Here is a 26,385-nt window from a genome sequence, read left to right as displayed (position 1 = left end):
AGCATTGCAATAGGGAAAAGCTCCCAGCCGGTGCTGTTGAGGGGCAAAGACCAAGCATTTTAAGGGATCTTCTTAGTGTAGTACCTGAACTGAATGGCTAATATGCTAACTAGTTTTTAAGTCAACTTGACTCAAGCTATAGTCATTTTGGAAGAGGAAATCTCAATTGAGAAAATGCCCACACCAGATTAGTCTGTGGGCAATCCTATGGAGCATTTTCTTGATTGACGACCAGTGTGGGAGAACCTAGCTCACTGTGAGTGGAGACACCTCTGGCTGGTGACCCTGTACTATAAGAAAACAGGCTAAGCAAACTTGGGGAGCAAGCCAGTAAGCAGCACTCCTCCATGGCCTTGTTGGGTCCAGGTTCTCGAAATAATGGGGGACAGACCACCAAAATCTATTCAACTAGAAGCAAACTTTATACTCCAGAAAAATAAAAAAATTAAAAATTAAAAATATAATAAAACACTGAGGGGTACAAAAGCTTATTAGCTAGCTGAGACCACAGCCAATGTTGAAATTCTGGGGCTATGGCAATGGAGGTGGATACTGGCCCCCTTTGATAGTATCAGGCATGGGATGCATGCTAGGAATCATGTAGAAACATCAGGCATGGGGCACATGCTAGGAGTCGTGTAGAAAAATCAAGCATGGGGCATATGCTAGGAATCATGTAGAAACATCAGGCATGGGGCACATGCTAGGAATCATGTAGAAACATCAGGCGCTAGAAGTCACATAGAAACAACTATTAAAAGTTAACTATTAAAAGTTAACTTTGGTCCAGGCAGTTGTTGGCTATAAGGGGCTAGGGGTTAAAAGTTAATCCCTGTCTGTTGACAGAGGAGCTGGCTGTAAAGCAGACATCCATTGTTAGCAGTTAGTTAATCTTTACAGCTGATGACTGTCAGTTTTTATCTCTTAAGCTTATAAAATTATATTTCTATATTCCTGGACCCTTCAGCCTCTGCATCGATTCCTGCTTTCAGGTTCCTGCCTTGAATTCCTTCCCTGACTTCCTTGAATTACAAACTGTAAAATGGAATAAACCCTTTCTTCCCCAAATTGATTGTGGTCATGGTGTTTTATTACAGCAATAGAAAAATCTAACTAAGTTAGCCAGGTAGGAGCTGAGGTTGATGAAGAGGAAGTAGCAGGAACGGAAGCTAGAGTGGAGGCAGCCATCAAAACGTGGCCTTGTCCCATGTCTGAGAAGAGAGAAAACCATTGATCTCTCTAGTCATTTTTCCCTTATAAAAATGGGATCACTGTGGCTTCGTTATAAATCATCGGATGCATATAAGTAAGCTCGCCCAAAACGATGTCATCTCCATGCACTGATGTTTTCAAGAGCATGAAAGGGAGATGAAGAGGTGTTTATTCCTGAGTAATTGGGTGTAGCTGATTCATTCAGATGAATAGAGAGGCCCGGGGTGCAATTCAATTCATGTTGAATTGCCACCTCCTTTTGACTTATAAATCCCATGCTGACATCTGTACAGAACAAATAGAGTTTGAACCAGTATACAAAATTGCAGAGCTAGATTGTGGGCTAGAAACCATTATTTCCACCTCCTCGTTTTATAGACAAGGAAACTGAGGCCCAGGGAACTGAAACAATTGCCCAGAGCAGCGTAGCTCAAAGACAAAATAGTAATCCCATCCAAGTCAGACAATATCCAATCTGAGTTTTATTTAGAAAATGCTGCTAAATTTTAGGGAAGATTGTTTACACGGACAACCACCTCAATGAGAAATGGTTGGGTCGGTACTAATAAGGGAATGTGGACTGACGGAGAAAAAGTAGTCTATTATGGACTAGCTGTTGTCTCTCGAAGGGCAGAAGGCGCAGGGGGCCATCCTGCGGAATCCATCGGAGAGTCGTGGAGCAGTGGTTCCAGCCTTTCCTGCTGGAAATGAGGAACAAAGAGGGAGGTGCCTCCCACTGCACCGCAGGGTTCTAGCTATGGTGGAGCAGTGAGGGCAAGTGCTTGCTATGGCAACAACATGTCTTCACCTCTCTCAGGGGCGTTGGCTCCTGCAGGACACAGCCGCACCTGAGCCTCCTTCAGTCTGTGTTCTTTGCACATGTCTGCAGGGTCACTAGCTGTCTGGCTGTGTGTCTCCACACAGGCCTGTGAGCTCTCAAAATACAGGAACATGGTGTTCCATGGAATACAACTGAGAGAGCAGGTAAATTGGCTGAAGACGTTTCCAAAAACTCTAGAAATTAAATGGCCCTTTAATCCGGGCAGGCGGTACTGGTTTGCTGTGGGAAGAAAGTCATTAAAAGGCATTTGGAGAACAGCAAAGAAAGGCCTGACCTGGGAGTCCACTGACTGGTGTTAGGGGCAACAATTGTGTGGCTGGCATTTTGCTAAGGCAGGGAGTAACAGAAGGTGAATTTGACAGGAACAGACAGATTTAAAAGATCAGGGAGTGAAGAACCTTCTGGAACTCAGAAGCTGGCGCTTGGTCCTGGAAGTTGAGGGTTCTCTGAAGAGTTTTAGGCAAAACTATGCTGGAGTGTTGCAGTCACACAGTCCTAAATGGGGAGGCTCTTTGTGAAGAGATTCGGGGCCATTCATGGGACACACTGTGAAAACAACATGCAGACAACAGTCCAGAATGTGGGATATGAGACACCTTGCACTTGCCCTTTGTGAGAAATTAAACCCACAAAAGGTCAGTAGAGGAGGACCATTTAAGAGCAGGTGGAAATTGGATGAGAAACGGAGGAGCTGAACAGTGGAAATGGAGTTGGGGTTCCAGACTTTTCCACGTGAGCTTTATGTACAGTTTGGCCCTTGGAACCCACCCAAAGAAGATTCTACAGGAATAAAACACTCAGTGGCAAAGACAAACAGAAAGTAATGGAGAACCAGGGCACAGTTGATATCAAATCAAAATAAAACAAAATTTCCCCAGTGTAAAAAGTTCAGTGTTTGACACCTGGGAACCACTCATGGACTTCGGGTCTCCAAAGCCTGAACAGCTCCACCTCTCCAGCTCTGCCCTCCAGAGCACACACTCTAAAAAGACATTTCTTGTCCTGACCACCTGGTCCCAAATAATCATACAGAGGCTTGTATTAATTGTAAATGCTCAGCTGATAGCTCAGGCTTATTACCAACTAGCTCTTACATTTTAATTTAACCCATATTTCCATTTATCTATGTTTTGCCATGTGGTTCATGGCTCTACCAGTCCTCTAGCATGTCTTGTTCCTCCTGTGGCTGGCTGGCATTTCTCCTGACTCAGCCCTCCTTCTTCCCATCATTCTCAGTTTGGCTTTCCCACCTAACTTCCTTCCCAGCTACCAGCCTGTCAGTTTTTTATTAGCCAATGAGAGTAATACATATTTATAGTGTAGAAAAGGATTGTTCCACAGCAACACATAGCTTGTGTCATAGGTTCAAGCCGGCTCCATCCCATAGCTGATCCTGTCCTTGACAGTCATTCTATGGGACGAGTATCTCCAATATTCTGGGATCTCCGCAGCAATTGGGGCTGCACCTTCACCAGTGGTCTCTCTTGGCCTCTCTTCAGGGACTCTAGCCCTCCTGCCACACAGTGCCAAGCCTCAGCTGCTCTCCATGACCTCTGCCTGCCTTCAAAACCAGCACCACCTGGCTTACTCTTTCACCTTACTGAGTTTGGCTGCCAGCATGAGATACAGCCTTGGCCACCCTGCTGTTGTGCTGATCCTGAGGAAATACTCCCAGAAGATTTCACCTTAATGATACTGGTCTCTTCTCAACCACAAGTGATTTCTCAGCCCCAGCTAACAAGTTATCAATTTGCCCATTAAGGCAAAGATTTTACTTCAATAGTGCTGGCTTCTTGTTCATCACAGCTCATTCTTCTGCCCTGGGTGTTCAGAACCATACAGTCTTAATTCAAAATATCACACTAGGGACCAGTAGTTCACAGCATTGGTTTCTCTTCCAGAAGACCAGCACCCATATGTCAGTTTATAAGCCCATTCCAGGGGAATCTGACGCCCTCTTGTGGCCTCCCTGGGCACTGAATGTATGGGGTACACAGGCATACATGCTGGCAAAACACCCAAATACATAAAATAAAATTAAGACTTTTTTTTAATCACATGAATGACTCTGATAGAGTCTTGCTTCCCTCTAAAACTTCACAAGCCAGGCCTCAATCACTTTCTTCTCTTTCCACATTCCTGTCTTCCAAATTCCCACAATGCTCATTAAGCACTGAGCACACAGTGGCTTTTCCAGCTCAACGTTTCAAACTCCTTCCACAGTCTTCCCCAAAACAACATGGTCAGATCTGTCACAGCAATACCCCATAAATCCAGTGCCAATTTCTATCTTAGTCAAGGTTCCTATTGCTATGATGAAATGCCATTACCAAAAGAAACTTGAGGAGGAAAGGGTTTATTAGGTCATCTCAGAACTCTCGGGTCACAGTCCATCACTGCGGGAAGTCAGCGTGGGAATTCAAAACAAGATCCTGGAGTCAGGAACTGAAGCAGAGGCCATGAAGAGTGCTGCTCACTGGCTGGCTCCCCATGGTTTGCTCAGCCTGCTTTCTTGTACAACCTAGGACCATTTGCTTGGGGCAGCACAGTCTACAATGGGCCGAGCCCTCCCACATCAATTATTAATAAAAAAATGCCCCACAGGCATGTCCACAGGCTAATCTGGTGGGGACATTTTCTTAATTGAGATTCCCTTCCAGATAACTATAACTTGTCTCTAGTTGATTAAAACAAACAAACAACTAAGCAGGGCAGATAGACAAATGCACAGACATGCATGTATTATTTACTAGCTTGCCTTTGATACAACCAAGATAATAAAGACAGACCTCAAAAAACATATTTACTGTCCAAAGCTTGCTTTCAAATACCCTCCACTTAAAGGAACCAGAGCTCCGTGGAGAACTAGGGCTGATGAAATCCAGATGAACCAGACAAGTTTATAGCACCAAGAACTAAAAACATTCTCAAAGAATGCAGATATATGTTTAAAAACAGGAACCACTTAGAATGATCTTCTACTGTTCAAATCTGGGACAGTTTGAGAATCCAAACCAATAAACCCACGGAGTGAAATAAGTACCTATAACCATAATTTAAAATATTATATTCTAAAATTCAATGTGCATTTAGACTTAACATATAACTATTTACTACTTATACAAATGTATTTATATATACTACATTTATTAATACATTAGTATATGAACATATGAATATATACTATTTGCACTGATATAAATAAATTCATACATCTGGAGCTATATCTGATGACATAAAGGATGGGAAGGCTCTTCCTACCATAAACTCTTGATTAATATAAAATGAATGATTAAATTATAAAGCCATTATCCTCCTAACTATCTAGTCAAGAGTTAGCGATGGGCACTGAGAACAGTGGATAAAATTTTGATGAGTAGTTACAAGATTACAATAACCTGGAGAAGAATGAGATCAAGTTCAGAAACCTGAGGCACAGCAGAAACCTTCCAACTGCTGTCAGCGGATCCTTGGGCCATATTGCTAAGTGCTGTATCTGCAACACAGAGAAAACCTTCTATTTTTATTTATTTATTTATTCATTCATTCATTCATTCATTCATTCATTCATTGACAATTTCACACCTCTACATAATGCAATTTGATCCCATTACCCTGTCAGAGCTCTTCCCATGTCCTTTGGAGCCCTGCATCCCAACAAGTCTCCCTCTTTGTTTCATGACTATTTTTTTTTATGACCACTGAGTTTAATTAGAGTTTCTTGAATGACCATAGGTGGAGGGTTATTTACTGAAGCATGGGCAACTTGCCAGAAAAGACACCAGTGAAGAAAATGACTCTCCTTCCCCCAGCAGCTGTTAACTGCCAATAGCCACTTCATCTAGCACTAACTTACGATTATAAACACAAATATTTAGAAGGTAGTCTGACCACATGTCAGTTTAACAAAACAATAGAAGTAGGTTCCTTGCTAGAAGATGCGACCTCCCCAGCCTTGGCCTTTTGACCAGATTTATAATAAAGGGCACGAATTCTGTTTTGTGGAGCAGGCCTCAAATCCAGTCAGGAAGTGGTTAATTCTCCACACACTTAGTTGTGCCACTATGGCGTCATTGGGCACATCTTGCTCTGCACGGTGTTGGTGTAGCCCACAAGAAGGAAGAACTTTTGGTGACAATTCTCTCTAGAGGCCTGCAGAGCTCCTTCTGACACTCTGGAAGCTACCAAACAGAAAACAAAGGCTTCTGACTCAACACTAGGTTGATTTGTTTATGTCCTGCACCTGAAGTATGAGGTGACTTCAGAAATGGGGTTTTACTAGCTAGTTCTGATAGGCAACCAAGAGCAGTGGCAATGGCCTAGATTGCCTGGGGGGCTCTTGTGGCCTCCCTGACCAGTAACAAGTAAGGAAGTGGTGTTCTCCCCCTGGTACTGGTTATTCCTTAATAACGTGTGACTTCTTGGAACAGCACTATTCTCTAGGAAAGATACCTCTATTCAAACATCCTCTTATTTTTTTTTTTTTTGCATTTTTTTATTGATTGTGTGTTTGTGCATGGATGGAAGCCAGGAGGGTAACTGAGTGTTGGTTCTCTCCTTCTGGCATCACCAGGATTGGCAGCAAGTGCTGTCTGCTGCTGAGCCATCAAAGCAGCCCAACCAACCTACCCCCAGTTAAACCTTCCCGCCCCCAGCCCCCAGCGTTTACCCTCCCTTTCATGTCAGGTGTTGAGAACAGTCATTTTTATTGACTATGGCTGCACTACAGGCATTGTACTGGAGGGGAGGATTATTTGTATATTGACCCGGTCATAACACCAGATACATTTTCCCTCAGTCGTCTCCTCATTTTCAAAAGGAAAAAAATTCAAGAATTGAGAAAATTGTCTAGCAAACTGTCAAATCGATGAGAGAGGCAGAGCCCAGAGCAGATTCCTTCCTTGCTTCCTGATGTTACAACCAACGTTGTTCTGACTTGCTGCCTGTCTCTGAGTCCCCTTAGAATTCTGTGCTTCTGCGGTGTGCAGAGTAGTGAAGCCACAGAGGCACTGGCTTCTTTTCTGTTCTGCATTGTTTCACTCAGGGTTTAGCCGCACACTCACACTTCTGCCTTCGCCTCTGGGTCCTGGGATCACAGGCGTGGACTACCACACGGCTTACTCACGGAGGCATTCCTAAACAAACATGGAGGTGGTTCATGTGTGTCATTTTGTTGTTTTCATCCTATTTACCAAGCACTTAGTTTCCTTTTCCTCGTCTGTTAAAGAGGCAGCGACACAGTCACATGTCACTTAAGTATGGGGACTCAGACCTTAGATGTCTCATCGTTGTGCAGACGTCACCGGATGGTATGGGGGATCCGTTTCTTAGGTAGCCTCCCTAGTTCGTAACACAGTCATTAATTGTCTCTATGGACAGAGCATTATGTACTATACATGCTTGTGTGCTATGCTTTCCTATGACGGACAGTGTGGTAGTTGGTTGTTTTTTTTTTGTTTTGTTTTGTTTTGTTTTACAGTCTTCCCTACAGAGAAGTGTGGAATGTATGAGCTATTCCAATATGAAAGCTGGACTGTTACCAGGCCACAGGAATTTTTGAGTTCCTCTGTAATCTCTTGGGACCGCCACTGTATATTCAATCCACTGTAGGAGGAACGTAACTGTTCTTAACATACATGCTCACACGAAGACTAGACTAGGTCATGAGGGTAACTGAGTGTTGGTTCTCTCCTTCCAGCATTATCAGGATTGGCAGCAACTGCTGTCTGCTGCTGAGCCATCAAACACATGGACGCAGTGTCAAATGAGTGTCCGTTAGGAGAAGTGGTGACCGTTCAACTCCCTAGCAGTTTTTAAAAGCCGTTGCTCGCTTTTGACTGACTGATCATCATGGACTCGAACCTCAAGAGGTCACAGAAAAGGTTCCTATGTAGGCGACAGGACACACTGACAGGTTTTAATAGCAGGAGAGATGTGATCCGGCTGGCTATGGGAAAGAACAGAGCAGGGGAAAAATAAAAATCAGTGAAGGGAGGAGCAGCAGGAGGAACGTCGGGACCTGGGTTCAGGAGAGGGCTGTGTGGTAGGGAGGAGTGAGCATGGCAGGAACAGCACAGCCCAGGATGGCTGCTGGGTTTGACAGGGGGGAAGGCGGAGAGCTTGGGCTGGGCTGTGCCGCCCGAGTAGTGAATCTTCAGAGTGATTGCAGCGCAGAGGAGAAGCAGATGGAGGCTACTGGGGGGTGCTGGCCTAAGGCAATTCCAAACATTTAAGAGTCTCAGGAGCCGGTTGGAGCATCATATCTGGGTACAGGATCTGAAGATCTCTGAATAGTCAGATCCAGATTGAGGACCGGGCTCGGTGCTAGGGATTCTTGGAAGCTGTGCAAGAATGAAGTTCCATGGGGAATGGGGACAGGCTGAGAGGTCGCAACAGTGCACAGAGCTGCCAGAAGAAGATGAAGGAGACTGAGGGCAGGGGAGCTCTCAGGAAGGTCTGCAAGGTTCGAGGTGAGAGTTTCCTGCCAGGGAACAGGATGGGCAGAAAGAGAACAGAGCGCAGAGGGACTGGGAAGGGCCTGTGGATTTTGAACTTGTGACTTTCAGAGGAGCAGACGTTGAAAATGAATCCAGACTACCAGTAGGTTAAGGAGGACACTAGCCTCCTTAGAAGAGAGAGATCACTATGAACGCTTCCCGAGATGCAGAAATCTCACCCCCTGGCCTCCTTATACCACTGTCCTATCCCTCTGGCTAGTTCAGCCCTCCCAGGCAGGCCTACACCAGCCATGACTACACACTACGTTAGAGAATCTTACATGTGTCTCCCTTCTGGGACCTCCTTCCTTTATTGCTAACACACTTGGGTCTCCTCAGGCTGGCCTTGAAGTTGGCCCCAGAGTAGATCCTATGGCATTAACACTCTGCTTTATTCTTTTGTAACATTAGAATCATTTTCTTTTCTTTTTTAAAATTATTATTATTAAGAGATTTTTCTATTCATTTTACATACCAACCACAAATTTCATTTTACATACCAACCACAGACTCCCCTGTCCTCGCTCCTCCCGCCCCTCCCAGCCTTTACCCCCAACCTACCCCCTATTCCCACCTCCTCCAAGGCCAGGTCTCCCATGGGGAGTCAGCAGAGCCTGGTATATTCAGTTATGGCAGGTTCAAGCCCTCTTCCCTGCACCAAGGCTGTGCCAAGTGTCTCACCATAGGCACTGGGCTCCAAAAAGCAGGCTCATACACTAGGGATGGGTCCCAGTCCCACTACCTGGGGGCCCTCTAAACAGTTTAAGCTAAACAACTGTCTTGCTTAGCCAGAGGGCCTAGTCCAGTACCATGGGGACTCCTCAGTTATTGGTCCACAGTACATGTGTTTCCACTAGTTTGGCTGGTTGTCTCTGTACTTCTTCCCATCATGGTCTCCATGTCCCTTGCTTGTAGAATCCCTCCTCTCTCTCATTGGTTGGACTCCTGGAGCTCAGCCTGGCACCCGGCCATGGATCTCTGCATCTGCTTCCATCAGTCACTAGATGAGGGCTCTATGATGACAGAGTATTCAGCCATCCGATCACCAGAGGAGGCCAGCTCAGGCACCCTCTGACTATTGCCAATAGTCTATGGTGGGGTTATCCTTGCTTAAGAGCACTGGTTGCTCTTCCAGAGGTCCTGAGTTCAATTCCCAGCAACCACATGGTGGCTCACAACCATCTGTAATGAGACCTGGTGCCCTCTTCTGGTGTGCAGGCAGACATGCAGATAGAACCAGTTTCTTTATATATCCTCCTATTATGCCAAAGGTTTACTGGCTTATTTCTATCCTTGACCCAAAATAAAATATGCAAATGCTTGCAGTGTGTACATGTGGATATGATTTAAAGGAAAGTCTCCTGAAACACAACATACCACAATGAAAGCACCAGCATTTGGAACATTATCCCTTTCTGTCCTAATCTGTTTCAGCCCTCTACCGTGTTCATTATATCACTCACAAACTGACTTAATGAAGTATGCAGGGATGTGGAAGGTTCAAAGGAAAAAGCCTCAGTCTCCTTAATCCTCCAACTCCCTTTGCCCAAGAACCTGCACCTTGAGGTTGACAGGCCCTCCCCTGAGCCTTTAATGGCTCTGATAACTGCTCTCCCACCTCAGGCTACTACCCTAGAGCTTATCTGAATTTCCATAGCAGCCCACCGGAGCAAAGTTAGGAGCTGTTCAGTGAGATTTGGACATCAAAAAAGGAGAGAAGGCTCCCCTTTCAAACCAGCTGCACAGGCTACTTACTGTTCCAGTAGCATGCTGGGGGCATCTAACAGCCAGGAGCATTTCATTTTGTGTCTCTGGGAACCTAACCTCGCCATTTGTGGAAGACATCCCCAGTGTGAGAAGTATGGCCCACCTGTTGCACAGGCCTGTCTTCCTCCTGCCACTGGGCCAGACAATGGAGCAGGGCTGCCATGTGCTGGCTGGCTTCTGTTCCCTCTTCAGACCCCCCTGAAGGTAGATGACACCGTCAAGAAACACTGACTTATTACCCTCTTTCAACAGAGACTGGGTTGGGATTCTCCCCCGCCCCCATCCTATCCCCACCCCCACCCCTGGCATCTCATTTACAATGGCCTTTCTGCTTTCACTTAGGAATTTCCAGGATTTCAGGACTGGCCTGGACTACAGCAGGAGGATGTCACCTGAGGAGTAACAGGAGTCTTTGTCAGCTGCCGAGAGCTGCCCACCACTGTCCTCGTCTGAGAGCCCTGGAAGTCTTCCGAAGGCCTCATCCACTGCACATCTGTGATGAGCCAGGCCCTGAGCTGGGCCCTGGCTTCTCCCTGGTGAGCAGCACTCCACCTGTGGCCTTGGGCAGTCACACTCAGCTGAAAGATGAGTGAAGAGCAATGGGTCTCTCTCTCCTCAGAAGAGTTTGATCAACTCCAGAAGTACTCTGAATGTAAGTCCTGGCGTTCCCAGACATCTCTCTTCTGGGAGATGAGTCCCAGAGGGCAGATTTAGTGCAAAGCCTTGGAGACTGAGGCTCAAAAGCCACAATCACTTGATAACACAGAATTTGTGCTTTTAATATAAAGATACAATCACTTGTAAGCTTTTATAAACAATCCACACTTGCTACAGAATCTGGAGTACACACAGGAGAAAATAAGTCCAGTTTTAAAACTTCCAATGCACTCAGCAAGCACTTCAGAACCCACAGCTGTGTTTGGCTGAGTTCCGAACCTTTCTTCCCAGGCCTGTATTGTCTACCTAAACCGTATCATAGTGTTTTCTCGGGTCAATTACTCCTCTAAGCATAGTTTTGAAGGACAACAGGTGCACAGTAAGCATGTTCCATAGTCACTGACTTCAATCCATTCATGTGTTTTGAAATCAGAAACTAAATTCTGACTTGTGCCTCTCCCTGAATTTTGTTCTGGAAGGCCTGGGCTTTCAGTCAGGGCTCTTAGCTCCTTGTTTGCTGTGCCCAAGAACCATTTCAGCATCAGGTCACAGTAGAGCAGATGTCCATGTTCACACTAGGAGCACACGGCTGTGTCTCCCACAGGCCACACCTAACCCTGACAGGTGATGGGAATCTGCTTGGGCTGAGGCAGAAACCTGTGTAACCCCTGTTACCTGCACAAATCAGGGATCCAGGCCAAGTGCTTATTCTGCCTCTTGCCCCAGTGATGTCACAACTTGCTACCCCTGAGCCTCCACATCCTCCTCGGTATAACAAGAGGACTGGACCAGGGGCTGAAGGACAACTTGGTTGGTAAAATGCCTGCCACCTGGCATGGGAACCTGACTTTGAATCCCCAGCACCCATTCAAAAAAGAAAAGAAAGAAAAATCCAGGTGCTGTGGCAGATGCCTGTAATCCTAGCACTGGGAAGAGAGCCAGGAAGATCCATGGAACCTGCTGGCCAGGCAATCTGGATGAACCAGGAAGCTTCGGGTTCAGGGACAGACTCAGATACCTGACATTGACCTCTGGCCTCCATGTGCACACATGCACACATACATACTCATACACGTGCACACACACACACACACACACACACACACACACACACACACGAGTGGGCACACCCTGATTTCTTCTCCATGCCTAATGACTTGTGTCTCTGTGTGCTCCCCAAGATCAACAGGAGCCCAGGGTGTACTGGTCAGTCTTGCTGCTGGTGTTCTGGACCCAGCTCTCCTTTCTAACCTCGGTGGATTTACAGAAACTATAAAGTGTTGACTGGGAACAAGGGTAAATTCAATTGAACTCAACCTCTCTTCAAAAGATGAAAAGAAGCACAAAGACAAGGCCTGGTCAAAGACTCAGAAACACAATGTGCTCTGGTACCTCTGGCTAACAGTGCGTACAAAGGCCCAGGAGCCGAAAGAGAGGAAAGCAGGAAGATAGACATTGACATGATTAAACAACAGAAATTGATTGTCTCCAAGCTGTGGAGGCTCTGAGTCCAAAATCAAGACATTGGCAAGCTGGCTTGTCTATGGGCTAGAATGAGTGGCCTCTCCTGGGCCTGGGCTTGTAGCTTGTTGATAGCCATGTTTTCCCCCAGTCTCTTCTCATAGTATGGGGGTCTCTCTCTCTCTCTCTCTCTCTCTCTCTCTCTCTCTCTCTCTCTCTCTCTCTGTGTGTGTGTGTGTGTGTGTGTGTGTGTGTGTGTGTGTGTGTGTGTGTGTGTTTGTGCCCAAGGTTCTCCCTGTTATAAGGATACAGTGTTAATGAACTGGATACATCCCACCCCAGTGTGACCTCATCTTAACTGCTTAGATCTACAATAGCCCTATAGAAGGTCACATCTTGCGAGTATAAGGTTTCTAACGTATGAGTAGGGCACCAAGCACAGAAGAAGATCTAGTCAAGTGAACTCTAAGCCAAGCCAGAGGGTCCAGAGGGACAAAGTGAACAGAGAGGCAGACAGAGGTCTGGACTGCATGGGGAGAAGGAGCAGAAGGCTAAGGAGAGACAGAGCTAGCATCCAGCCTTTCATGCTCATGTGGGCCATAGGCCAAGTTGGCGTGCTACAGAACCATGAATCTGGAGGCTATCTATAGAGAGGCTTGCATCAGGTAGCTGTAGGGAGGGAGTCAGGCCTTTGTGGGAATGAAACCTAGTCTGAGACTAGGAATAAGATTGTAGTGTGGAATTCAAGCCAATCTGAGGGAAGCTGTGATGGAAATGTTACCTATCAGCACATGTAGAGCAAAAGAGAGCCAGTGGAGGTACCTCAAAAGTGATCTCTGAATGTGGCAAACAGAAGATCCTAGAGCTGGTGGGGACAGTTTGGATTGATGAGGATCCAAGTGGCAAGGGCACACCCACTTACACATCTGTGTGCTCTGGGCTCTTGGGAACCAACGAAGAGGAAGACACAGCTCCTCTCCTCACCAGGGAGGAATCCGGACCCAAACAATGACATCTCCACGTAGCAGGTGTTAAGAAGGCTGGAATCGACCTTGCAAGGCTCAGCCCCGCCCAGCAGGGATGTCCTTGTTGAATCCTTGCACTTAGACCCAGGCTGAGAGCCTTGTAGAGTGTGGGAGGAGTTGGACAAAGAACCAGGATCCCTTGCCAGGAATCTCCTGAGAGAGATGTCCAGTGCGTAGAGGAATGAGTAGGAACCCGGGGTTAGGCTACAGTTCTGACGTGGGAATCCTATAGAGACAGCAGTGGGAGGAAAACATGAAAGAATGAAAGCGTGTGTGTTAGAGATTAGACTGTTTGGAGGTAAACGACAATAGGGAGAATGTTCAGGGCATGCCCTCAGCTAGGGGTTCACAAAGGACAAAGAGTCAGAAGACAGGAGTGCTAGAAAATAACCAAGTTAAAAGAGTCCACTGTGAGTGGGGAATGTCGGTGCACGCCTGTAATCCCGCGTGGGATGCTGGACAGAGTGCTCTGGCGATGCTGTTCTAACAGGAAAGGGGACAAATAAAATAAAATTCTTGGAAAATGATTAATCTTTAGAGGAAACCTTGAAAAAGTCATTTCCACCAATTTCAGATGCATTCTGGTATTCAGTCAGATCGCATTGCCATAGCAACGACTCTTCCATAACCACATAAACAGGAGCCTTACAATAGCAAAATGATGAAGGAACAGCCCGAGAGCTAAGATCTTTGGAGGCTAGGGAGGAGGTGGGCTCCACCTGTCTTCCATAAACTCACATCTTCTCTGGAGGCCTTTCTCTCTGAAAGCTGCTCTTGGAACACTGATTAAGTCTATACATATCATCAGTCACATGTGAATACACAGCTATACTTGAGAGTAAGTTTAATGGGAGCAACAGTGAAAAGTGTCTGTCCAGAAGCTAATGTGATGTTAAGACATTTTTATTATAAAATAAAAGCAAACTGCAGCCTCAGCTTTCAGGAAATGGCAGCAGGAGCACCGCAAGATGGAGGCCAGTCTGGGCTCTACAGCTGACTTCAGGCCAGCCGGGAATGTCACCTGTCCTGTTGCAACAAAGACACAAATAAGCCAATGTGTGGAATGCAAGCTCTGTATGTTTCGGTTCAGCTTCAAGAAATTAGTGAAAGTATCTCTTAAAGGTAATCACTCCAATACAGGATAGACAGATGATAGATAGATAGATAGATAGATAGATAGATAGATAGATAGATAGATGATTGATAGATAAACAGATAGATAATGATTGATAGATGATAGATAAATGATAGATGATAGGTGATAGATACATACATATATATATACATAGCTGATAGGTGATAGATGATAGATAGATAGATAGATAGATAGATAGATAGATAGATAGATAGACAGATAGACAGAGACAGATACCAATTAAATTAGAACAGAAAATGTGAGTACATTTGAAGACAGTGAGCCCATCCATTGTGCTCTTAGGAAGTGAGTTTTCTTAGAATCAGATCAAAGTGAAGTGTATGACTTCAAGCTGCAGAAACAGTTGCAAACCTTTCAATGTTCCTCACAGAGTCAGAGAACACAGTGCAGACTTGAGTTGTAGTTGTAGACAGTGTAAGGTCCAAATGAGCATCACCAGTACCCTGTTGCTTGTAATGCCAGCCATCAGGGCGTGGCTTCAAATGCTCATGCAGTTCCGCCCTACAGAAGGCCGCATCTAGTCCCTTCCAACTTAAGAGGGAGACGCTGGATGTCTTGTCACCCACATCTCTTTGAGCTCAGCCTCTTTCCCTCTGTGAGGATTAGGAATCTGCCTACACAGCCTCACAGAATGTATAACTAGGGAGAAATCTCTTTGGAATAATGGCACTCAGAGTTTAGTAGCCCTTGAATCTTCTACACAGTTGTTCAAATGTAGATGAACTTTCTTGTCAGATCCACCAGCTCCCAAATAATGAGATGGAGACTTGTTATTAATTATGAAAGCTTGACATTAGCTTAGACTTCTCCCATTAACTCTTACAATTTAAATTAACTCATATCTTTTAATCTACGTTCTTTTATGTGGCTCTTTACTCCATACTGCCCATCCTGATTCCTCAATGTCTGGCTAGCAACTCTCCCTTTCTTCTTCCCAGAGCTCTCTTTTCTGGAAGTCCTGCCTATACCCCCTGCCTAGCTATTGGCCATCTAGCTTTTTATTAAACCAATCACAGTGACACACCTTCACAGAATGTAAAGGAATATTTCACAACATTCTTTGCCTAGGCCAAGGGCTATTTGATCATAATCTGTAGGTTTGGGACCTAGACATCAGTATTTCCTAAAGCAGTCCATATGATTCCAACATGCAATCAAGGTTGAGAACCACAGGTCTACCACTTCCCCCTAGAATGTAGGACACAGGTGACAGGCATGACACCCCAACTGACCCCTTTTCAAGTCCTCATTCCTTCAATAAGCTTCTATTGAACATTTGGTCTATGGGATATGTTCTGGGAACAAACTGAGTGGGTGAGGAACAGCTGGGAGAGGATGTATATGAAAGTGAGTCAGTACCTGTCACTGTGTTCTCTACACATCTCCCATCCTGCTTCATGGTCTGATTCCTCTTCACTGAGGAGACTATGTAGGCTCCTGGCTCTGGAATCTCTATGGTAACATCATCCTCCCTCTTCCAGCCCCTGCAGAAAGCCCTACTCTGGTTGTTCTGCGTCTCATGTGTTTTGGCTCCTTGGAAGAATTTTAAGGTTTATCTGTACATCCCAGCCTTCTCCTAGTCTCATCCACCACCACCACTCCTCAATTAGGAATTATCTACAGCCATTTCAGTATAGAAAATACATCTGCCTGGCTTCCACCTCATGGTCTCTTCTGAGTTGTGACAAGTGAGCCTGAACTGTTAGCCCATCAACAGGAGTATTGCTTAGGGCTTCTTCACCCAAAGTGAGGTCCTCCAACATGACTGTAATTGGTGTCATCTCGGGCCTTGGTCCAGATCTATAGAACCCCAATTTTCCCCATATCCCAGAAAATTCCTGTGCTCACTACAATTCAAGAAACTCCTAGGAAATCTTGAGAAATGGAGAGTTTGGCACCTCCAATTTTCATTTCTCTATATAAGTTTTCAGATTCACTTTTGAAATGTTGATTCATGGCCAACTCCAAGTTTAACAATTTTGTTCACAGAAGATAGCCTATGAACTTCAGTGTTCTGGTCCAGATAGTGGGGCTGATATTCTGCTATCAACACAAGTCTCTGATTGATCAGGATGCCCTCACAGGGAGCATCCCTTGCCCCACACCCGTGTGACAAGTGAACACCACTGATTCCTGCTCTTATAAATAGGCTTTATATTTTCTTAAATGCTAGGAACAGGTGTTTAGTTCAGGCCCCAGGTTTCCTAGCTCACAACACATAATTATGGATTAAAATTTTTCTTAGAGCAGATGTAACAGCTAATGACCTCTCACTGAGAAGAGCCTTCTCCACACCTGACTTGGAGGGGATCTGCCTGCTCATGGTCCAGCCAACCTGAGCTTATACAAAAATTAGCCCAGCTTTGCTGAGCGGTTCAATAATTTGATCTGCTGTATGGAGTTATTTGGTACTGGCCACCTAAACAATGGAAATTGTCTGCCTCACATAGTCACTTCAGACTTGCCACAGTTGTGGGCTTTTTTTGTAATTTTAAATAATTATCCAATAAGACCAACTACTTCTTAAGGTAGTCCTCACTTGTAAGAACATAACCAGATGGCAGAACAGTGATCCTCAGTACAGCTCACATTTTAATCCACCAGGAAGCTTTCCAATGTACTATTTGCTGAGAGTTGCAATAGATGCTGACTTAATGGATCTTGAGAGCAGGCTTCAGTATGTATGAGAGTTGCCCAGTTGACTCTAACACACAACCAGATTTCAGAACCACAGTGCTAGAGTTTTGAAGGGTCATATCTCCTGACTTAGTGTTCATCTACTTGGTAAAGCTCATGGTCATGGTGTAATTACTCAGATACATTAAAAAGAAAAAAAGTGTGGTGGCACACACCTTTAATCCCAGTACTCAGGAGGCAGAGGCAGGCAGATCTCTGTGATTTTTGAAGACAGTCTGGTCTACAGAGTGAGTTCGAGGACAGTAGGACTGTAACACAGAGAAACCCTGTCTCAAAAAACAAAAACAAAAACAAAAAGAAGGAAAGGAAAAAGAAACAAGAGGAACATGCTCACATACTTCTGTTCCTCTTCTCTAACATCAGGATAATTATTACCTCAGACAGTAGTTCTGAGTGTTTGGGTGGGATGTTGTAGCTACTGAGACAGTGCATATCATTTGACCAATCCGAAATGAATGGAAACTATTGCCAGAATGACAGACCTGACACTGTTCTCTATACTCAGAAATGCAATTTCACATCCTCCGAGTCTGCGGTGGCACCATGACACAGGGTTTGACAAGGGAGTTCTCTGCTGAGGTTACACTATTTTGCCCACAATAATGACTGGGATAAGATGAGGGTTCTTTCAAAGGAGCTTCTCACTGTAACCACTCCTTCCTCTCAGAAAGAGAAATCTCCTGAGAAGAAACAGCCAAAAGTGTGAGAGGATGCCAAGAGAGAGGATTGTTCCCCACATTTGGGATTGGGTTGTTTCTCTTTTTAAGAAGTGGTGTTGCCCTGGCTAATTTTATGTCAACTTGATATAAGCTAGGGTCATTGGCAAAGAGGGAACCTCAACAGAGAAAAATGTTTCCATCAGGTTGGCTTGTAGACAAATGTCTGGGGCAGACTTGATTAATTACTGATGTGACAGGGCCCAGCCCACTGTGGGTGGTGCCACCCCTGGGCTGTTAGGAGAAAGCAAACTGAGCAAGACAGTAGGCAGCATTCCTTTGTGGCCTCTGCTTCAGTTCCTGACTCCAGATTCCTGCCTTGAAGTCTGGCCCTGACTTCCTTTAGTGATAGAGTATGACTGATAAGGATCTGTAAGGCGAAGAATAAACCCTTTCCTCTTCAAGTTGCTGTTGGTCATGGTCTTTACCACAGCAACAGAAAGCTAATTAAAATAAGCCCCCATGAGACAAAATGAAACCATTTGTGAGGAAGAATTCTCTGATGGCAAATTAGTCAGAAATACTTTGGGTTGTTGTTGAAGTTTTTTCTTTAATTTTAGGTATTTATTGAGGGTCTTACATGACTTTCTTGTTTTTTGTTTTTTTAAGTTTCATATCTTGCTAAGTGTGAAATTTGATAAGTATGCATGTATGCATGTATCACACTCAAGTATACAACAGGTTTTGGAAATAGAACCATAACACTTGGAGATCAAAATATTTCTGCTAGGGTAAATTTGGGCATTTGTAAACTGTGGGAATAACATCAAAGAGTATGGATTCCATTGAAATTAACCCTTGATTCCTAATCAAAATACTGACTTTATATTGCCCTTCCAGAAGGCACACTAGAGTACCCACTCCTCAGATTCGTATTGTTTAGGCCTGGGCACTTTAGCTGAACCAAAAAGCATGCCATTAAGACAGATCACAAAATATAGAATTTCCTCAGGTGATACAACTGCTGTAGGGTAATTAAGATATACACATGAGAGTAACTGAGCTCTGGCCTACTTCTCAGCACTCTTCCCTTCCATTTCAAGTGTGGTCTTTAGGAAGCAAAGTCCTAAGCCAGGCAGTGGTGGTGCACGCCTTTAATCCCAGCACTTAGGAGGCAGAGGCAGGTGGATCTCTGTGAGTTCAAGGCCAGCCTGGGCTACAAAGTGAGAAAGGTGCCAAAGCCACAGAGAGAACCCCTGTCTCGGGTGGGAGGCAGAGGGGAAGGGGCAAAGCCCTGGGGGATGGAGAGATGACTCAGGGTTAAGAGCACTAGCTGCTCTTCCAGAGGTCCTGAGTTCAATTCTGAGCAACCACATGGTGGCTCACAACCATCTAGGATGACATGTGCAGGCATACATGCAGATAGAGAACTCATAAAAGAAAAGGGGGGAACAAAAAAGAAGAAAAGTCCTGGCTGGTTACTTCACCATTCAAAACATCTTTAACAAGTTTGAACCAATGAGCTTCTGTTGGTATTCAAGAACCTTGTAGGCCTGCCCCCAATCTACTCTCCGGTTCTAGGTGCTCTAGGAGAGCCCTCCGTCTTGGCTCAGTCTGTCCTCTCTGAGGAGAGTCCTTCATCTTCATATCTGCCTTTAAAAACCCAACTCAGGTGCCACAGACCCCAGGGTATCTCAGAACCAGCCCCTACTTGGACCTCAGTCTCATCTTGTCTTTCTTTCTTGCTACCACAGTGATCACACTTTCTCTTGTGCTCACAAATATTTGTTCAGCAGTAGTGAAAAAGACCGGAGGGAAAGAACACAGACTTTTGATCCAGACTAAGCCTTAAAACTCTTGCTCTTGGGAAAGCCATTTCATTTTTATGAATTTTAACTTCATTTGTAGACTGAAGGAATCATCCCCATGTTTGTGCAAAATTCCTAGAAGAGAGTTTATGAGAATTCACGGGTAAATGTTCTCAATAAGGGGCAGTTCACATCACCACACTGTTCAACCCTTTCCCCCACCAGTGTTCTCAACAATGCCTTGCAACAGCTTACTACCCACAGTGCTTTCTGAATTGAATGGAAGCAACCCAAATTGTCGGCATCTGCTGCCTTGAGCTTACTGAGCTATTAGCTTTTCAACATCTGTTTTGAGTTTCAGAAAGAAATTTCCATTTTTAGGCAACAGCAGCATTTTCATGTAGCATTTCAAAATGCCTCAATCCTGCAATGATTATAACTTCTGCTTGATAGACTCCTAGTCAGCAAAAGCACAGAGAACAGCCCAGCCCGTTAAGGATCCTTCACTCACATGTTTAAATAGAAACAATAATGAAGCTTGAAGAAGCTTTTAATTACCCACAATTCCTGGAGGCAGGGGAAGCACGGGTCATAGAAACACAGGTTTCCTTCTTGGTCTACTGTGCTGAATCACACATGCACACCTGACGCATTTCTATGACAATTGCTAATTCTTCCTGTTCTCTCTTCTTACAAAGCAGCAAACAGTGTTTCTGAATATTTTTTGAGATTGATTTTTGTTTCATGTGTGGGAACGTTTTGCCTGCATGTGGCCAGCGCTCTTAAGTGTTGAACCATCTCTCCAGCCCCTTCTGGATTATTCTCTATAGGTAGCACAATCTTTAGGTCACTGTGCTTCCTGAATCCCCTAAATAACAATTTCCCTTCCAGTGCAAATGTCACCTGCAGCGAGGGGGAAATGCAGCCATCAGAGGGACAACTTCCAGGGCAAGTACCCACTGTCAGAAATACATCAGAGCAGACGTAGACGATCAAATCAGCCAGGTTAGTGTAAGACATAATTGAGGTTAATTTTTTGTGTCAGGATTCATAACTCAATTCTTTCCATCAAGATGGAAAATGAAAATTAAGGACAAGGGGATAAAGCTGTCAGGATTCCAGAGCCGGGGGAAAAACTACCTCTCACAGTGCTGTTTCAGCACCAAGGGCAGAACCTCGCCGGCACTTCCCACGGGATATAATAAAAGAAACTGCCTTCTTGCTGGGTTTTTGTTTGCTTTGTTGTTGTTTTAAAGGAAGGGGTCTGTCTGTCTGTCTGTTTGACATGAGTCTCTAAGGGCAGCCCAAGCTGACCTGAGATTCAATTCCCCTGCCTCAGCCTCCCAAGTCCTGAAATTACAGGTGTGCACTACCACAGCCAGCTCAAGATTTTGCTTGATTTGGTACAAATTTTGAGATAATGTCTCATATATTCCACACTGGTTCAAACTCACTATGTTGCCAAGGCAAGCTTGATTCCTGAGCATCCTGCCTCGCCTTCCTGAGTGCTAACAAGTTCTTTATGTTTTGAACTTTCTACCCACAAGCCAAGACTGTGGTACAAGTTTGTAAGCCCAGCACTCAGGAGGTGGAGTTCAAGTCATCCTTGGCTACATAGTGAGTTAGAAACAAGCCTGGGATACATGTGAGCCTGTCTCAAAAGTAATAAGTTCCACTCAGATGATTACATATTCATAAAGATGTTTAGAATGTGTTTTATGTCTGATCTTGGTTTGATATGGAAAGACACAGCAGCAGTTATAGCCCCTCTGACCTACTCAGTTGATCTAAAGGTATCCCATAGCCCCCAAAAGTCCTTTTTTGGCACTCCAGTCTATCATAGCACCCTTCATATGCTGTGGGGTGGGGTGGGTGGTGTGTGTGTATGTGTGTTCATGTAGGTGAACGTGCATGTGGGTACACCTGTGTATGGTGGCCAAAGATCAACCTTGGATGTTGCTCTTCAGGTGCCATCCACCTTCTTGAGGTCACACCCAGGCACCCATGCTTTCATGGCAAACACTCCACCTACTGAGCTGCTTCTTTTACTTGGAAAAAAATATCTCTGTCCCGCAAATCGAATCACTGAGAAAAAGAAGAATGTCAAAAGAACCAGGAAGAGTAAATGTATCCAGCAAGTACATTTGTATTCCAAAAATACACAATTCAAAAAAATGATCAAGATAAACAAGCTAATAAATAATAGAATGCTGTATGGTGAGTGCTGTGTGCTAGTCATATACTAGTCATGGGTGGGAATAACTCTGCCCCAAAGGAAAGTTTTACAAAGGCTGTAGACAGGGTACTGGAAATTGAGAGAAGTATGAAAGGTAGAGAAAAATGCCCTGGAAGAATATACAGTATCTTTGGAAATTCTGGAAATACTTTATGTGGCTGGAAAGCTGGGAGAGTCTGGAAAGAATCAGGCTAAATCAGATCACAAAAGGCTGAGCACAAGCTAAGAGGGAATGCAGTTCTGTGAGGGTGAAAGTCCGCTGAGCATGGACATGGTCTGATCAAACTGGCATTTGGGAAAGGTAGTTCAGGGGCTGGGGAGGCGGCTCTGAGGGTAGAGCAGAGGTTAAGAACCTGTTCAGTTCCCGGCACCCACATCAAATGGCTCACAACCACCTGTAACTGCAGCTCCAGGGGATCTCCTCTCTCTCTCTCTCTCTCTCTCTCTCTCTCTCTCTCTCTCTCTCTCTCTCTTCTCCCCCCTCTCTCTCTCTCTCTCTCTCTCTCTCTCTCTCTCACACACACACACACACACACACACACTTTAAAATAAAAATAAAATTATTTTTAAAAGAAAGATGGCTCCGACAGCAGAAGAGAGAACACTGGGAAAGGGGAAGGATTTCAGGGCACACAGGACGCATGGTCTCCCCATGGTCCTGCAGGGCTCTGCTCCGTCCTACTGTGGTTGGGCAGAATTTGTCTAGTCTGGATTTCAATAGCCACCTACCTATGTTCTACATTTGAATTGTGTCTTTCCAGATTCCTCCAAGAAAATAAAAGATGTGTTGACTGAGTTTAAGGAAGGTGGGAGCCTCAAGCAATGTGACCCACACAAGGTAAGACTATTTCCATTTCAAGTCTTTAAAGAAAAAAATAATTCTGTGTTCCAGCCTCTCCTCACTGGCGTCTTAACTTGCCTTGAAGACCTTGCTCTGAGACCCATGTTCCCCCAGGTCTCCAGTGAACTATTCATACCATCTGTGTTTCCCCATCCTTTCACGTGCCCACGATGTCCTACGAGACTCCAGCGTGCTTCTTCTGCTCATGACTCTTGCTCCTCCACTATCCTCATTCTCTGTTGACACTGAGAAGAGAGAAGCAAAACTCAGAGGCAGGCTCCCTGACCTGCGTTCCCCTGTGTCCATCATTCTGGGTGAGCTGTCTGTGCTCTGAGTCTGCATCTGCTCCTCCTGTGTTTGGATGATTGGTGGGCACTGAGGAATCAAGACCCCTCTCCAGCCTTCCCTTCTGCCCATCCCTATGCCTTCCATATTGGTCTGCCTGTATACATTAGATTTTTCCAGTGACACAAATGGCATTCTTTCTTCTCTATTTAGGAATTTTAATTTGTCTATATGCATCACCTCCACGTTCTATTCAACTTTCTCCAGAATCCTCCCATTCCTTCACAGATACCGCTAGTGAAGATACCATGTCACTGAATCCCATAAAGATGTTATTCAATGGTGCTGGATGCAATTTGTCAAACCCTCCTTCATCTTCATCATTTGTTTGTTTCAGGACACCACACTCTGAGGTGGTTTTTTTTTTCCCTCTTTCTCTGTACTTGACATTTCCCCTTGAAAATTAAATAGACATCACAGACTTACTGTGACCTAAATTGATGTCCCCTACCTTCCCCATAAAACATGTTTCTCTATCTGTCAGTGCATGACAATTTGATTAGCAATAGGTTAATAACTTGAGTGATTAACCTAGGAGTATATAATCATCATTGAGTTATTTCTTGCTCTCACTTCCCCATCTAGTTCAGCAGAGCGCGCGCACACACATACACACACACACACACACACACACACACACACACACACACTTCTACCTGTAAAACAGATGCACATCGTACTTTCTGCCTGGCTCCATGACCTGACTCATCGCTGCACCCTTGCGGTCTCCTCACTGGGCTCTCTGCCTCTGCTCTTGCTCTTTGAAGTTCACTCTTCACAAATATCCTGAGCGGTCTGTTAGAACATATGTCCGAGCTGTCATGCTTCCATTTCCCCCGGTTCCTACTCAGGACAATCTAGATCTCCTCTGTTCTCTGGCTTTATTTTCGCCTATTCTCCTTCCTTCAATCCTCTCTGCCATGTTAACTTCCTTGATGGTCTTAGACAAGTGGTGCTTGGTAACCTTTCCCAGCACCACCCCACTAGCTCTTCCTTTTCTCAGAATGTCTTCTGGCACATCCACATTCTCCATTTCTTCACTGTGGTGTTTTGAAAGAAAATGGCCTCCAGGAGATATGGCCTTGTTGAAGTAGGTATAGTCTTGTTGGAGGAAGTGTGTCACTGTGGGTTTGGGCTTTGAGGTCTTCTTTGCTCAAGCTTTACTCAGTGTGACACTCAGACCACTTCCTGTTGCCTGCAAGATGTAGGACTCTCAGCTCCTTTTCCAGCACCATGTCGGCCTGGATGTGCCACCATGTCCCACCATGATGATAATGGATTGAACCTCTGAACTGTAAGCATACAATTAGATGTTTTCCTTTATAAGAGTTGCCATGATCATGGTGTTTCTTCACAGCAATAGAAACCCTAACTAAGACAGTCACCTTTTTTATCCAACATGTAAAGGCTTCCTTTGTCATGTTTCCTATTCTATTCCATGCTCTCATTTTCTTAGTACCTCTCACCATCTGTCATGCTAACTAATATATTAATTCCTTGTCTTTTTCACTATATTTGCTCACTGCTATGTCTCCAGTGTCCAGGAGAGTATTTGGCTCATAGCAAGAATTTGACAAATGCTTTTTGAATGAGTAAATGAATGCAAGGCCTCTTCCTGTTTTCGAGTTCAAGGCATGTAATATTTCTTAGGTATGCAGGCACCATGCTGGGCTCTTTAGAGGAGCCAGAGATCGTGAAGAAAGTGTCTCCCTTCAGGAATTCCATATTACTGCCAGGGTCAAGTTGAGTCTCAGTCCTTGAATCACATGGTTTTAGGTTAGCCATTAACCTCTGCCATCTCCCTACAACGTGAGTTTGTATACTATTTCATTGAGTCTTAATCCCTTCATCTGTGGACTGAAGCTAATGATAATATTAAAAGTTTGAGGGTAGTAGGGGAGTGAATTAAAAGAAAAAGAATTTTGCAAACTATTGAATACTTTATAGGAATGTTGGTACTTCCCGTCTACATCCCTTCCCACAATGCCTAATCCCCTCCTCCCTTTTCCATGCTGCCAGGTCATTTTACGGAGACATACTGGAGAAAAATAGCAGCTCAACAAAACTAATATGGAAGAGGCTACTCTTTACCAATCCACATTGTCTTTCACTCAACAAACCCGAGCCAAGGCCTTCTCCACTGGCTCCCAGGAAGGAATCAGCAGAAAAGGGTTTGGGACAAAACACCAATCACTGGGATACCTTAGAGCGGGAGGGGGTTGGCAGAACAGGAGAGAACACACCACTTCAAAGAGCATTCCCTAGGAGAAGCCACACAGAGCAGCAAAGAACTCACTGCCCCAAGCCTCCCACCTCCAACTCCAAAAAGAGGGAACAAAGGCTGGCTGGCGGGGGCTGGTAATCAGCCTGTCTGCCTGGGAGCTGATGTGTGGGAGGGGAATAATTTGGTCAGGGCCACCACCGATGTGAAGGCCAAGAGGAGCTTTCAGAAGCCGGGAGCTTGTCTATCATGAATGTGCAGCCGCCCTCACACCCCTCAGGGCTGGGCCCCTCTCTTTGTACGCCTGGACCTGCTGCATCCCAGGGAGCTTTGCTTCTCTCCTATCCTTCTCTCACACTGCACGTCTGACTTCTGGTGGGTGTAATGCCATGGCATGAGGTTAGAAGCAACAAGGGTTTCATTTCTCTTTGCTTGATGGCTTCCCGTTGCTAAAATGTCTTAGTGAGAAAGGAGTTAGCTGTGGGCAAGGGTGGGTTGCTGGAGAAGCTAGAGTGAGAAATGAAATTTGCAGAGGGGCAGGTCTGGAGGTGATGAACGTGCCCCCGCCTCCATCACTATGGGATCCTCTGGAGAGATGAAGCGTGATGACAGCTATAGAGTGAGTGAAGCCCAACAGAACAAAAAAAAAGGTGGTGGCTTAGTGGTGCTCAGACACACTGAGCACAGCTTCCAGCTGGGCAGTATGCACGCTGACCTTGAGCGGGCTTTACAGACATGAGTAATGGCCCTCCCCACCTTGCACCGTTTCCTCATGACAGTGAACAGTAGTTTCTTCAGCTTCTCTCCTTCTAGACCTGGGGCAGAATTTACAGGCCCTCTTAAAACAGGCTGCAGCCACAGCACTTGCCCGGCAGGTTGCCTCATGGATTTGTAGCTCCGGAGAACACATTGGTGATGGGGAAGGTGATGGTTCCATCCCAGTGTGCCTCCTAATGGCTGGTGGG

At 45.1% G+C, this 26,385-nt stretch overlaps 1 protein-coding gene across 6 annotated transcripts in view; it reads left to right on the top strand.

Annotated features, from left to right (window-relative positions):
- Nucleotides 1-26,385, top strand: part of Dgkg (diacylglycerol kinase gamma) — a 200,951-nt gene that overhangs the window by 28,473 nt on the left and 146,093 nt on the right. For 5 of the 6 annotated variants that reach the window (XM_036203478.1, XM_036203477.1, XM_036203475.1 and 2 more), the window contains exons 2-3: nt 10,660-10,969; nt 22,775-22,851. In XM_036203478.1, the coding sequence (XP_036059371.1) occupies nt 10,903-10,969; nt 22,775-22,851 (144 nt within the window). In that variant the 5' untranslated portion in view covers nt 10,660-10,902. Of the gene's footprint in view, nt 1-10,659; nt 10,970-22,774; nt 22,852-26,385 lie in introns of those variants that run through there. The other variant, XM_036203479.1, reaches the window with a different exon arrangement.

The sequence above is a fragment of the Onychomys torridus genome, chromosome 12, assembly GCF_903995425.1.
Source record: "Onychomys torridus chromosome 12, mOncTor1.1, whole genome shotgun sequence".
Lineage (NCBI taxonomy): Eukaryota > Metazoa > Chordata > Mammalia > Rodentia > Cricetidae > Onychomys > Onychomys torridus.
The sequence above is the reverse complement of the archived record's forward strand: the minus strand, read 5'-3'. Positions and strand labels throughout refer to the sequence as shown.